This window comes from Xenopus laevis, chromosome 4S, assembly GCF_017654675.1.
Source record: "Xenopus laevis strain J_2021 chromosome 4S, Xenopus_laevis_v10.1, whole genome shotgun sequence".
In the NCBI taxonomy this organism is placed as follows: domain Eukaryota; kingdom Metazoa; phylum Chordata; class Amphibia; order Anura; family Pipidae; genus Xenopus; species Xenopus laevis.
Genome location: NC_054378.1, coordinates 7,972,217 through 7,987,367, shown reverse-complemented (window position 1 = coordinate 7,987,367; position 15,151 = coordinate 7,972,217). Strand labels below are relative to the sequence as shown.

The following is a 15,151-nucleotide window of genomic DNA, read 5'->3' as shown; positions in this document are numbered from 1 at the left end:
AATTTTTGTCAATTTTTTCTTGTGAAGACTTTTTTTGCCTCTGCAACTTTTTTTTGGTCTCAGTTACTTCTTTGTCCAAATGCATTAAAGTCAATGGACGTTTTTTCTTATAGCATCACTAGTCTGATATTCTAACATTATATGAAAAGTCCATCTTTGGAATGCCCAATTATCAAGGTCTTAGCTAACTGCAAGTGCAAGCAGGGGCGATCCTGGCCCCTACGCCGCCTGAGGCAGCAGCAGTTGCTGCTGCCCCCCCTCCCCAGGAAATTCGCTCTTAAAGTACCAGGAGCAGCATTTTTGCTGCCCCTGGTACCTAGTGGGGCGCTGCCGCCTGAGGCAACAGCCTCAACTCGCCTCATTGGCGAAGCACCCCTGAGTGCAAGAACTTTTAAAGAATGGACAGGCTGCAGTGAAATGGGTGTTCATGCAACTTCGCTTGCGGTAATAAATGACCCTTAATAAGTCGTCACTGGGCTTATGGCAAGCAGGGTGGTTGCTGCATTTGTTTTTGGGGAAAGATGGAGCAACAAAATCACAGCACATCCCATTATTGTAAAGGGGTAAAGAGGGCAAGTTGTAAAAACTGTTACCTAAATACACAATTGAATTTGTTCAATTGATCACTGGCACCAGCAACGCTGCAGTACATAGGGGCTTATTTGCACTAGTGTAGTAACCCATGGCAACCAGTCAGCTTTTACTATTTTTCATGCAGCTGGCTAAATAAAGCTAATCACTGATTGGCTGCTATGGGTGACAGTCAAGGTGCAGATATGCCCACTATTTGTAAATTACCCCAATAGGCAAATGCCTATTGTGTACTAAATAAACAAGGGTACTTTATAGATAAGGGAGCGGAATAAGCTGAAAATCATTGAATAAGGGAGCTGAATAGCTGAAGAGCATACATTAGTATGGACATAGGATGGTAACTGACACAGATTTCTGGAAGAAACAAGAAAAAAAAGTAAAACGACAAAACTGGAAAAAAAGGAAAGGAAAAAAACAGCATTTTAATATCAATTCAAGGAATAAAATTCAAAATTCAATCCAAGGAATAGATTTGTCTATGGCAGAAACACAGGGGATGATAAAAAAGTTGGTCAGTAAGGTGGAGGTGGAAATATCTTGTTAGAAAGCTTACAATAGCTATTTAATGAGATTGGAGAAGGGAATTATATAGTAGTACAGGTATGGGACCTGTTATCCAGAATGCTCGGGACCTGGGGTATTCGGACAACAGATCTTTCCGTAATATGGGTCTTCATACCTTATGTCTATTAGAAAATCATATAAACATTAAATAAACCCAATAGGCTGGTTTTGCTTCCAATAAGGATTAATTATATCTTAGTTGGGATCAAGTACAAGATACTGTTTTATTATTACAGAGAAAAATCATTTTTAAAAATTTGGATTATTTGGATAAAATGGAGTCTATGGGAGATTCCGTAATTCGGAGCTTTCTGGATATCGGGTTTCCAGATAAGGGATCCTATACCTGTATAGTCAAACGAGTAAGGAAATGTAAAGCTACACAGAAAGCTAGAACGGATATTGGGAAAAGTCTGAGCTATTGCGGCATAGAAAGAGTGAGAAAAAGCTCACTAATACACATCCCTAAATCTGAAAGATTACCCTCTGACAGAAGGAGGAGATTATAAGAAAAAAAGGAAATATAGAAATGTATTACTTTTAAGCAGAAACATGAAGAATTTGATTTTAATGAGTAGCAGAACATTTTTTTTTCAAATCCATTATTCCTAATAATTCCTAATGATATACAGGCTGTATCAAAGGTTTCGTGCAAAAGAAGTCTTGGTGATTAGTTTATTCAAATGGATTTAGTTTGATGAATATAACAATTTAATTCACAGTTTTGTTGCCCGTGAGCCAAAGTGTTGGGGAGCATAAGCATAAAAAAAGTCTTCGGGGATAAGGTTGACACCCGGCCTGACCGGTAGAAATGATGCTTGACGCCAATGTTATTGATAGGGAAAAAATCTAAATATACAGTATAGGAAGGCCAGTATTTTTTTCCAAAAAAGGTGGTAACCCTAGTGCCAAATAAGGGCTGCGATTGGCTATTTGGTAGCCCTTATGTGAACTGTCAGCCTACAGGAGGTCCTGTTTGGCAGTACATCTGGTTTCATGCAACCAAAATTGCCTCCAAGCCTGGAATTCTAAAATAAGCACCTGCTTTGAGGCCACTTGGAGCAACAGTCAAGGGGTTGGTGAGCAACATTTTGCTCATGAGCTACTGGTTGGAGACCCCTGCTTTAAGTGGTCCTATCCATTCAGTGTGTACATAGAATAAAAGGAATGCTGGGGACAAAAAACCATGTTTGGCTTTAAATGTTTCCATTTTCATGGAATACCATGTTAGTTAAAGGTCACCGACTAGGATTTGAGTCATTGCAGGAGATGAGCAGATTCCCACTACAGAACAATTCTAAGAAGCTCGTCGCATCTTCCTTGGAAGAGGGCATGATAGAGTTGCAACTCGGTGACCCAACAAGTCAAACTGACAGTTACATTCTAATATCTACAGCAGGGTTCCTTAACCTTTTCTAAATTGGATAAAATTCAAGTCTCCAGATTAAAATTAAACTCTGTATCTCCGGGAGTCTAGCATATATGACTGGATGAGGGGACATGCATGAAGGAGTTATCCTTGTTAATAAAATTAAGCAGTCAACTATTCATGTACACCACTCTGATTTCACTGTTAAATCTTGGAGGACACTCAGAGGCAACATAAAACAAAATCAGAAATATCGGCAAACAAGTTCCCTCCCTGTCACATGCCCTCCAGGACCAATTAATACAGCTTTTACTTACTATAACCAATTTAATCTTCATTTTAAATTAGAAAAACAGAAATTTACCTCCTTAGTGTCAACATTTAGACAATAGAAGTTATCTGAGATACTGCAGATACAGTAAGTACTGACCTGACGACCTGGAAAAGCGAATCCACTTGTTTAACAAATTCAACAGTTTTTTTAAAAAAAATGACATGGCACCCTTTACTAGAGTCCTGCAGCGGGTTGGGTACCCGCTGGTTACCCGCAAAAACCTGCGGTACCCTGCGGGTTGCGTTTAGAAGTTCCAGGTGCGGGTCGGCGGTTCTGCGGGTTTGCGGGTGGCGGGTCGGGCCGCGGGTCTTCTCAATATCGATATTCACTCCTTTCTTCTGGTCACGTCTACTTCCGATGACGTCACTTCCGGTTTACAATGACAACACTTCCTGTTTTACCCCTTTTTTTCTGATCACGTCTACTTCCGATGATGTCACTTCCGGTTTACAACTACAGCACTTCCTGATTCTTGATGGTCAGCGGGTCGCGGTCCGGGTTGTGGATAGGACCCGCGCAGGACTCTACACTTTACTGCCCAAATGCATCAAGGAAGTATGGCAGAACACAGAGAAAGAGAGAGAGATGCAACAATCTAATGGCTGTAGGCCTACCTGGGCCGTTTGAATAACCAAGAAGGTGTTTACTGAATCCTGGTCCAGAGCATCTTGGCTCAATTTATGGAAGAATGGGCCCACTGTGCATTATTCACCTTTCTGCCACATAAACCATCAGGATTGAGATTTCTGCCCATGAGGCACCAGGCAACATTGTAACAGAGTAGCCATATTTGTATACTATTATACTCAAACTTCACACTTAGGGATCAAGAGATGGCTACTTGAGACAGAAAGATCCATCAGCATAAATAGCAAGGAAACTTGATTTTTCCCTTACCCATTTTATACTTTTATGAGGTCCCACCATTAAGTAATACACAATGCATTTCCCTGATTTTAAGTTTTTCCTGATTTTACGCCATTTTTTCTAGTCTCCTATAAGAATTAAAATGGGAGATATTGTTTCTTCTATCATTAATACAAACCCCTGGAATACTATGCATGGTCCCTCAATGAACTCAAGGCATTCGCCTATTGAATAGCTTTACTTTTACTGCTTTATTGGTTTCATTGGTTTCATTGGCCTCTACTAGACACCCAAGCCCTAGGTATACGTGAACATACACAATTCCCCCTCATTTTCACTCTTTAGGAGTGGCCCCTCTCCCCTAGCAATAGAACCACTAGCTATGGCTATGATGATATAGCTGTACTCCTTGACTTCCGTTGCACTTGAATTGAACAATACTATTTGTACCTTTTTTATTTTAGAATGTTGAAACTTAAGACACGAGGTATGGAAGACTTTCTCTTGAACAGTTGAAATTTATTGCTGTGACTCCTTCATAACAGGTAGACAGCGGCACAACCTTTTCTCCTCACCTCTCCCTAACAAAGACTGCTGTCCCTTCCTCTATCACTGCCAGAATGGACACTGTATTTCCTGTTCCTGTTTGCTTTATACACTTTTCACTACCAGCAATGTTCACAGTTCAACTTAGGAAGCACTGCCACTTAGTGGCCAAACTAATTATACATTAACTATTTAACAATTCACATTTTGCCTCCTTACAAATGTATATACTAGAGTCCTGTGCGGAACCAATTTCTAAGACCCAACCCAAACCTGCAACCTGCATATTTACCCACTTTGATCAGCAACCCGACCCACAACCCGCTGACCACCATCAAAGAGGAAGTGATGTTGCTGCAAACCGGAAGTGACATCATCATCTGGGCGGGGGCAGAAACAAAGGACTAAAAGGACTAAAATATAGGCAATATAACATAAGATAAGAAATTTAGATGAGACCCACAACCCAACCCACAACCTGCAGACCCGCATCTATACCAGCACCTGAAAATCCTACCCTCATTCCACAGGGTACCAGCTTTTTTTGCGGATAACCTGCGGGTTCCCCACCCACTGCAGGACTCTAGTACATATACATAAAAAAAAGATTAAAATATTGTTAAGAACATTGGATGCATATTGATTTTTGCTAATGCTGGTAATTGGAGAAGGTTGAATGCTGCCAACACTGTGATTAAGGTTCTTTCCTTGTTCATATAACTGATTTGTGAATTTATAGTATGACTTATGAAGCTGTGACACCACCCAGTACACCCAGAATATGTGCACTAAAAGAGAACAGAGCCCAGTATAATGGAATCCTAGAGAAGGTTTGTAGTCCAAATAGGACTAATACCAACCAATGGATACTATAGATAGATCGTGGCTCTTATAGGAAGGGAAGAAGAGTTGTGTCTTCTCTCATGTGCTCTCTGTAGAGACACCCACCCACATTCAGTTTTCAGTTTGAACGCATTTGTGATCTAGTAGGATTGCAGGATACCCAAAGATAGGTTCCCTTGTTTGGGGGTCAGTTTTGGGCATGTAGTTAAAGGGATACTACACATCAGTTAGAGCTGTTCCAGCAGACTTCTGCACTGAAATCCAATTTTCAAAAGAGCAAACTGATTTTTTTTTATATTTAATTTTGAAATCTGACATGGAGCTGGACAGATTGTCAGATTCCCAGGAACCCCCAGTCATGTGACTTGTGCTCTCATAAACTTCAGTCACTCTTTACTGCTGTACTGCAAGTTGGAGTGATATCACCCCCCGCCTAACAAAAGAACAATGGGAAGGTAACCAGATAGCAGCTCCCTAACACAAGATAACAGCTCCCTGGTAGATCTAAGAACAGCACTCAATAGTAAAATCCAGGTCCCACTGCGACTCATTCAGTTACATTGAGTAGGAGAAACAACAGCCTGCCAGAAAGCAGTTCCAACCTAAATGACCAGGCAAAATGACCTGAGATGCAACTTCACACCGATATTACAGTTACAAATACACTTATTGGATCAGGAATGAAATTTTATATTGTGTGAATTATTTGCAGTGTAAACCATGTAATTTAGAAATAAAAACGACATCATAAAAATCATGACAGAATCCCTTTTAGTACTGTAGTCATTGTAAAATGGACCGCATTGAAGAGGTCTATAGAATACCATAATAACTGTGAGTACCACGGGGTGCCCCATAACTATTCTATGCCAGCTGTTGCTCTACAACTTCCAGATGATGTTCAATACTGAGAGCTATAGTCCAGCAAGAACTGAAAGGCATTCGGCTGCACATCCCTTGTGTAACGGAATGGAATGGAGAAACCCATCTGAAACAGAAGTTAATGAAGGCTATACAGGCAGAGTTTAGCACAAAGAGGGATTTGGGTGCTCGGAAGGAAAAGATAATTGGAAAGATTGCTTCGGATGAGTTTTACTTCACTTGCACAGCTGCTCTCCGCTGTTTTTAGTTTGGATGTCAGGATAGAAAACAGAGACTTCATATAGCGCTGGCTTTGCAGAAATCATCAAAGAAAATGGTTATGCACTATGAGGAATACTCATTACCGGAACTGTATAAATTCATTTTCTGCACCGCACGGGAGAATTCATGGTCTCACAGTACAAAAATTATAGTTCTTCTTATAGCTCACAGCTTGGCTAATTCCTATGATCTCCAGTCCTGTGTAGCCCCTACACATAGGTCTTTAAAGGAGAAGGAAACCCAAATATGTCAATATGTTAGACACCCCCATTGTATACAATAGCTAAGTCTTTAGTATAGCTAGGCCTCTACTTTGCATGCCCAAGCTGGAGATGGTGGCGTGGTGCTTTGTTAGTTTTTCCTGTGGGTCAGTGTAGTTTATTTCTGTAAGGAGTAGAGGGGAAAATCCAGGGAAAAATATAATTCAATTCAGTGGTTGGTGGGGCTTTCTTTGACCTTAAAAAAGAACATCTTGCTCTGCATGACACCAGCATGATTTGCAAAAGCATGAAACATGCAAGACATGCAAGGCTCTTATTTAATTCATTTAGTGTTGTACAAGGGTTAGTGTTTGGGAAAGCACAGGTACATTGTATGGCCTAAAGCAGGGGTCCCCAACCTTTTTTTACCCGTGAGCCACATTCAAATGCAAAAAGAGTTGGGGAGCAACACAACCATGAAAAAGTTCCTGTAGATGACCTAAAGGGTTGTGATTGGTTATTTGGTAGCCCCTATGAGGACTGGCAGCCTACAAGAGGCCCTGTTTGGCAGTACAGATGGTTTTTATACAACCAAAACTCACCTCCAAACCTGGAATTCAAAAATAAGCACCTGCTTTGAGGTCACTGGGAGCAACATCCAAGGGGTTGGAGAGTAACATGTTACTCACGAGCTACTGGTTGGGGATCACTGGCCTAAAGTATCTGGTCACCTATGTGTCCAATAATATTTTTCAATATCATTGGTGTTATAATAAATTTGGCACTTTCTTTGTTGCTATTACAGCCTCTACTCTTCTTGGAAGGCTTTCCAGTAGATGGTGGAACATTGTTGATGGGAATTTACTTCAATTCAGCTAAAGCTACTATGGGTCAGGTTGGGCACTGATGTTAGGGATCAAATCGGGATAATCTGAAATTCATTTAGAATCCCAGTTCATCTCACAGGTGTCAGTTTGGGTTGAAATTCTCAGCAAACCCATTCTCTACAGACTTTTTGGAGCTTGAGGGGATCATCATGCTGAAACAAGACATGTCCTACCCCAAACTGTTGCCACAAAACAAGAAGCACAGACTTGGCTACAGTCTTAATTAGGGTACAGAAATGTGTGATGGTATTGCAATATTTTTTACTGAATGGGTCACATTTTTGCCACAGTTCTCCACAGCTTTGTTTGTGGATATAGGATTTCGAGGGTAGGGAAAAGTTGGTTTACTCCTTGATAAACATTCAGATGGCACCTTCACCTGTATGATCTCAATTGTTTGTGCTGTGCAATGTTTTTGTGATGAAGTGCAGAGTGTTCGGTATCTTTATCTTGCCCAGCATGCTAAGGGCAGAGACACACACTCAGATTCGGGGAGATTAGTCAAGACAAATCTCCTCTTCTTCGGGCGACTAATTATTCGCCCAGCGACAAATCTCTTCTTCTTCGAGTGATCTCCATGAAATGCCTTCCTGCTGGCTAGAATTTAAATCGCCGGTGGGATGGCACTCAGAGCGCTTCATTTTCCATAGTCGGCTGAAGGAGGAAACGTCGGAAAATGAAGCGAGTGCCATCCCATCGGCAATTTACATTCTAGCCATGGTGAAGGCAGTTCGGGGAGATTAGTTGCCCAAAGAAGAGGCGATTAATCGCCGGGTGACTAAATCTCCCCGAATCTGAGTGTGTGTCTCTGCCCTTAAAAAGTGAAAGAGTGGAGAGCTTGAAGAATGTTCTCTTTCCGTTTTGATAAATATGCCGCTAGGCCCCTTTAAAGGGCAGGCTGTGCAACAGCAAAGGACGTTAAATAAACTGACTGAGCCACCAATTACCCTTCTCTGCCCAAGCACAGCGTCCCTTTACAGTTTCTTAAAGCCTATTGCTTGCTTCCCAGGCTCTTATTTAATTAGTAAAGTACGTAGAATGTGAACAGAAGCTAACCTTTGTTTCTCTCGTTAACAGGTGGAGCGTGAGATTGCTATACTGAAGCTAATTGAACATCCACATGTCTTAAAGTTGCACGATGTCTATGAAAACAAGAAATACCTGTGAGTATACTATTGCTCTTAACCCTTTCTCTTCAACCTTTCTAAATAACCTCTTTAGGCTAAGGTCACACAGCAGGAGGCAATGTATAGTGGCTGAAAAAGTGTCATACATACCACCTCCTGTGATTCCCATTCACTTGAATGAATATCTACTGGGCACTTTTCAGCCTGGAAATTCTGGAAATTGAATGGAAGCAGCATGGGCCAGTGTGTGGATCTGAAATGTGCCCATAGCCCTTATAATCATCCCTTTTCCCTGGTAATCTGTGGGTTCTGGCAAATGCAAGAGGGGCTGCTGTAAGATGCCATAGAAAGTGACTATTTAGTGGGCTAGTGGAGACTGTTTGGGTCTCTGTGTACTAGGAATACCAGGGCCTATTTTGAATCCCAGTCCTGACCTAGTAGCAGAGGTTTCCAAACCATAGAGCTGCCCTCCTTTAGAAGGGCCTAAGCAGTGTTTGGGGGAGGCATCGATTGAATGCAAATCCGGGTAATATTTGGGGGTCCATGATGATGATGGCACTTATATGGCTGTAACCTACAGCACTTACCGTATATACTCGAGTATAAGCCGTCCCGAGTATAAGCCGAGGTACCTAATTTTACCTCCAAAAACTGGGAAAGCTTATTGACTCGAGTATAAGCTGAGGGTGAGAAATGCAGCAGCTTCTGGTAAGTTTCAATCTCGTTTTTGGATGACTATTCTTAGGCGCCGGCAAATATTCTTAGGTGCCGGCGAATATTCTTGTGCGCCGGCGAATATTCTTGTGCGCTGGCTACTATTCTAAGGCGCCGGCGAATATTCTTAGGAGCCGGATACTATTCTAAGGCGACCGTTTTTGCAGTTGACCCGAGTATAAGCCGAGGTAGAGTTTTTCAGCATATTTTGGAGGCTGAAAAACTCGGCTTATACTCGAGTATATACTGATTTGTGTCTATAAACTACCCTTCATTTAGGCTGTAAGCTCTATGGGGCAGGGACCTCCATTCTTTTGTCTCCTTGACACTAAGCACTTAATCTGTATTGTAACTGTACTTTATATTTATCTGCATTTTATTTGTGTACTTATTTCTATTTACTACTGAAAGGATTCCCTGTTTGTTCTACGAATTGTTCTGCTGTACAGTGCTTTGCCCTCAAGGAGTGCTATACAAATAAACATATATATATATAGTGAAATAAAGAAGCTTGCACTCACAGGACTTATCAAAATCAAAAAAGGTGTTTATTTGGATCAAAAACGACTAACGTTTCGGCTCACACTCAAGCCTTTCTCAAAGTGAACTTACAAACACTCACCAACCATTTAAACCCTAGAATGGCGGGAAACAGTACATAGTGACGTCACAGTGACGTGTGTGGGGGATTTTCCATAAGTGAACAAGGTAAACAAATCAAAAATGCAACAAACAAAGAATAAACAGATCAAAGATAACAAAATAAGTTATAGTAACATCATGTCAAAGTTGCAACCAATATGCAACATTGTAAAGCTGCCTGCACAGGAAGAACATAGAATACATTGTGTGTATATCCGAGGGAGCGCTCCGGTAATATTAACCGTTAGCAGCACTAATAAAGATAAAGTAAAGTCTTTTCGTTCGTAGCCGATGTCAGAGGTTTCCGTGGTCTGTGGCGTCATTGATGGACCAGCGTTCGTTGAAGCACTTCGTGTCACATTGCCGACGACAGAGGTGGCATTGCGCGTGATCACTTGAAGAGAGTCAGCCGTATAAAGGGTAGGAGGGATTGCCGGGGAGCTCCACATCTGTCCCAGTGTCCGTGTCTTACGGTCAGTTGCCTGTGGGTGGCGCTATGTTCAGTAGGGGCGGAGTAGCCATGGGGTCCATGCCTAGCAACCCACTTTGTATAGCAATCCCCTGCTTAGGCATCACTTGACAGCTTGCCGGCGGCTCCATATTTCTCACAGTCTGTGTCACAAGACCAACGGCACCATAAGCGTATCAGCACTATCAGTGGTTCTATGTCTCGCTCTATCACCAACTCCAGTGACTATGCTTGCGGCGGCCCACAGGGCAAGCGGAGTTGCTAAGGAGCCCTCTTCTGGCAACCATTGCACGTATGTCGGCGCTGATGGTCCGCGCTGTGGCAAGGCACCTGCTGTGTCTACTTAGAGATCAAGGGGTACACTCGGGGTCATCACGTCCTCCACAGCACAGCTCTGATCCAAATAAACACCTTTTTTGATTTTGATAAGTCCTGTGAGTGCAAGCTTCTTTATTTCACTACTTAATTTTTGGGCTTTTTTGCACCCAGGCAAATACGACCTTCAGACGAGTTGTGGTGGCCTCTACACTACTTTATATATATATATATATATATATATATATATATATATATATATATATATATATAGATAGATATATATATATATATATATGATGTTCTATATAATTCTGGAATCCTAGCCCAGCTTGAAGGCATTTCCATTATTAGAAGTATAGCAGGATGACTGCAATTACCCTTTTCTATGATTTCTGAGATATCATTTATTATTAGCATATGCTGAACACCAAAAGAAGTGCTGCTCTTGATTATCAGCCTCCCTGGCTTTGTGTTCATACACTGATCATGATGCAATACCATTTTCCAAGGACAGATGTGTCCTTTCACTTTAGCGTGTGCCTTTCATGCTGATTCTATCTGTTCACAGTTTGTTCCTGCTGACTCCTTTCTCTGTAAAGCCTTGATCGTCATTCTCGGAGCTGTTTTTGTATTGCAGATACCTAATCCTGGAACATGTATCTGGGGGAGAACTGTTCGATTACCTTGTGAAGAAAGGGCGCCTCACACCAAAGGAAGCTCGCAAGTTCTTCCGGCAAATCATCTCAGCACTGGACTTCTGCCACAGTCACTCTATCTGGTGAGCCTTATGTCCAGGGTGTTTATCTTAGATCTAATTGTCCAGTTTAGAGGCAAGGCAACAATGCGCCTGATTATTTAGGCACAAATATGATGGATCTATTCATGCAGGCTGCTGTGGGTACCCTGGGCTACCGCCTTCGTCAAGGTTGGGAGGGCCCCGGGATTCATCTGCATCAATAGATGCGCTTGCGCTCAAGTCAAGGCTGGTAGAAAGCAGTGGCATCAAGCACAACTATACGGTGGTGCAAGAAGCAGCTTTGGACACAAGTACCTTTAACGAATGGCAACGATTCACACAAGAACTGCAGATTCACTAGTAAATGATCCCTAAATTGGATATTATGTAGTGGACCAAATCCAGGAGTCAGACAAATCGCAGGGATTCCTTTTTATAGCCAAATCCAAAATTTGCTACTACTGCAATTCAGCTGACTCCTGAACCAAATGTTGGGCTCTGTGGATTTAAAACATTTAAACATGGGTGCAGGGCAGTCATGCCAGATACAATTTATGTCTAGGGTAAAAGACCCAATGACATTATTCCCTTATATATTAGACCCTTACTATGCTAGCAGAGACCAAAGTTTGGGCTGTTTCCAATGTACTCTCACATAGCGTTCCAGGGATATTAGTCGCCCAGCGATAAATCTCCTCTTCTTTGGGCGACTAATCTCCCTGAAATGCCTTCCTGGTGGCTAGAATGTGAATCAATGGCGGGATGGCACTCAGATCGCTTTGTTTTCCGATGTCACCCAAAGTTGCCTCAGGAAGAATTTTGGGCGACTTCAGAAAACCGAAGAGATCCAAGTGCCATCCCGCCCAGAGTCGGACTGGGGGGACTGGGGCCCACCGGGACTGCTGCCGAGGGCCCCCCACGGCCACCCGTCCCCCCACTGTGACGCGCCGGCTAAGCAAGGAATCCGCTCTGTGCGCATGCGCAACAGCGTCGCTTTGCGCGCATGCGCAGGCGGCGCTGCACAGCGCCGGGAAATCTTTTTTTTCCAAATATAAATATTTAGAGAGGGGTTCTGGCCCGGCTGGGGCCCATGAGGGTCAGGGCCCACTGGGTATTTTCCCAGTGTCCCGCCGGGCCAGTCCGACACTGATCCCGCCGGTGATTCACATTCTAGCCGGCAAGAAGGCATTTCGGGGAGATTAGTTGCCCGAAGAAGAGGAGATTTGTCTACGTGTGCCACCGCCTTAATGGAGGGAATTGTTTCTGCTGTCTCCAAAAATGTCTGCATAATGAAAAGGGGTCCTAGATGGATTATCAAACATAACTGGATGTTGGCGGTGAAGGTTATAGAGCCTAACCCTGATTGACTGATACTGTGATGTCTTTTACAAAGAGAAATGACTCATACTAGCTTCTTCATCTGGCAATACACAAATTATCATAGGATTTAAGACTTATATCCTAGGTCTTGAGAAAGTAGTAGGAACATTTTTGGGGCTTGATTAATGTGTGTTGGTAAAAGGTTCCTCTTTCAGAAGGATTGATCATCTTCTCTTATCTCCTTTTTTAGCCACAGAGATCTGAAGCCAGAGAACCTTCTTTTGGATGAGAAGAATAATATCCGTATTGCAGATTTTGGGATGGCCTCTCTGCAGGTTGGGGACAGCCTATTGGAGACGAGTTGTGGGTAGGTTTCATGAACACTGGCAGAACTTGCTAAGTCCCCTAATTTAGGTGGAGGTTTTCTCACTGTGTATCTCTTTCTTTTCTTACAATGCAGGTCCCCCCATTACGCCTGCCCAGAAGTGATTAGGGTAAGTGATTAGGATAACTTATTCCTGCCTTTCTGCCTGGTGAATATTTCTGCAGAGCTCACATGCGTCTTTGTATGTTTCATGCAGGGTGAGAAATATGATGGGAGGAAAGCAGATATATGGAGCTGTGGAGTCATATTATTTGCTCTGCTTGTGGTAAGTGCTCCAATAACATATAATATTCAGTGCCAAATAAGAATGCCAGCCAGTTACTTACCTCTCATTAGTGGGTGCACATATCTCAGTAGATGCTTGCTTGTGTATTACTGCAGCCATTTGAGACCCTGCCAATTATTTTTAAAGACTTCTCCCAGTTTAAAAGAAAGCAAATAAACCTAAATCTTCTATTTAGCCAATTTAGGGTGAATTCCTAATCATCTTTTTATTTATATGGGCCCTTGTGGGAATTTAAAGGAGAACTAAACCTTCAAAATGAATATGGCTTAAAATGGCATATTTTATATACAGAACTGGGGAGCTACTGAGGCATCTTTGGAGGCACATATCTCCTGGTAAAGTACTGTGGTCCAAAACATAATTACAACATTCTAGCCTACTTCTTTAGTTAGGCATTAGTTCTCCTTTAAACAAGCAGATCTGAACATGTTGGGGTATCAGCAAACCTGGATACAACAGGGGCCACACACCCTTCTTTCAGTTCAATTTTGGCTTCATGCTGTGGGAGAATTGCACACTATCTGTTGGTTAAACCTACATGATAAGTGAATCCCACTGGATCCCTGGACCCCATAAATAGGATATCATACAGACCAGGGATCGACAACTTTTTCAACCCATGAGCAACATTCAGAAGTAAAAGGGATTGGGGAGCAACACTAGCATGAAAAATGTTGATGGGGTGCCAAATAAGTGTTGTGATTGGCCATTTGGTAGGCCCTGTGTGGAGTCAACCTACATTGAGGCTCTGCTTGGCAGTACACCTGGTTTTATACAACCAAAATTTGCCTCCAAGCCTGGAATTCAAAAATAAGCACCTGCATTGAGGCCACTGGGAGCAACATCCAAGGCGTTGGAGAGCAACATGTTACTCATAAGCTACTGATTGGGGATCACTGATATAGACCTTCAGAAAACCTAAAATGCAGAGCCCATCACAACTATTAGATGTACTATAAAGAACCATAGATGTTGTATAGGGCTAAATTGTTGAGTTTTGGTACTGGTGGTGGACTAACAAGCAAAACAAATCATTTCAGGCAATCCATATCAACTCCAGGTATTTCCCAATAAGCTTGAAGCAGACTTATTGACTGGCAATATCACATTCACTATGATGTGATATACGGATATGCTTTTTTTTTCCATAAACCTAATAAGTCTTGAGACTTACAGGAAGATATTCTTGTTTCCAGCTGGCTGAACTCATCTAACCTGCAAAAATGTTCCGATCATGTACCATTACCTGCCCTGGAATGAACCTTTCTCATGATTGGCCAAGGGACATAATGATTTCCCCTTGAGTTCCCTTGACACAGAATTTTTTTCTAAAGACGATACAAAATCGGGGCATTGATGTAGACCGGGAATCACAGCCCTTCTTTCATTACACAAACTCTCCTTGTGCGAATAAGTGTAAATATTGAAATTCAAATAATTGTTTATGCTCCTAATTTCTCACTAGAACCCCCCCTGGATAAATGAATCCAGTTAAGTCTGATGGGTAGAGTTTGTGACGTTCTGCTCCTGGGCTTTTTTACGTTCTTGGGCAGGGGCCACGGATTCACACCAAAGAAGAGCCAACTGGAGGGTTATCACGTCACACTAAATATTAAAGGCTGATGGAAATGTTTCCACTGCTTTGAATATTGTGGGTCTGCAAAACTAAGAGCTCCCCTAGTGGCCAAATGTTGTTTAACCTGCTTTATACTGCAGTTAAAGGTTAGTCCAAGTTCCGCCCCTGAAGAGCAATTCAAATGAAGAAAGTTCAGAAGCAGGAAGTACAGAGAATGAGTCTGAACCCTGC

At 42.3% G+C, this 15,151-nt stretch overlaps 1 protein-coding gene across 4 annotated transcripts in view; it reads left to right on the top strand.

Moving 5' to 3' along the window:
- The window catches only part of LOC108715207 (serine/threonine-protein kinase BRSK2), a 97,888-nt gene that overhangs the window by 53,528 nt on the left and 29,209 nt on the right, over positions 1-15,151 (top strand). For all 4 annotated transcript variants that reach the window (XM_018260132.2, XM_041560893.1, XM_018260133.2 and 1 more), the window contains exons 3-7: positions 8,425-8,510; positions 11,255-11,395; positions 12,924-13,040; positions 13,134-13,167; positions 13,255-13,323. In XM_018260132.2, the coding sequence (XP_018115621.1) occupies positions 8,425-8,510; positions 11,255-11,395; positions 12,924-13,040; positions 13,134-13,167; positions 13,255-13,323 (447 nt within the window). The remainder of the gene's footprint in view (positions 1-8,424; positions 8,511-11,254; positions 11,396-12,923; positions 13,041-13,133; positions 13,168-13,254; positions 13,324-15,151) is intronic.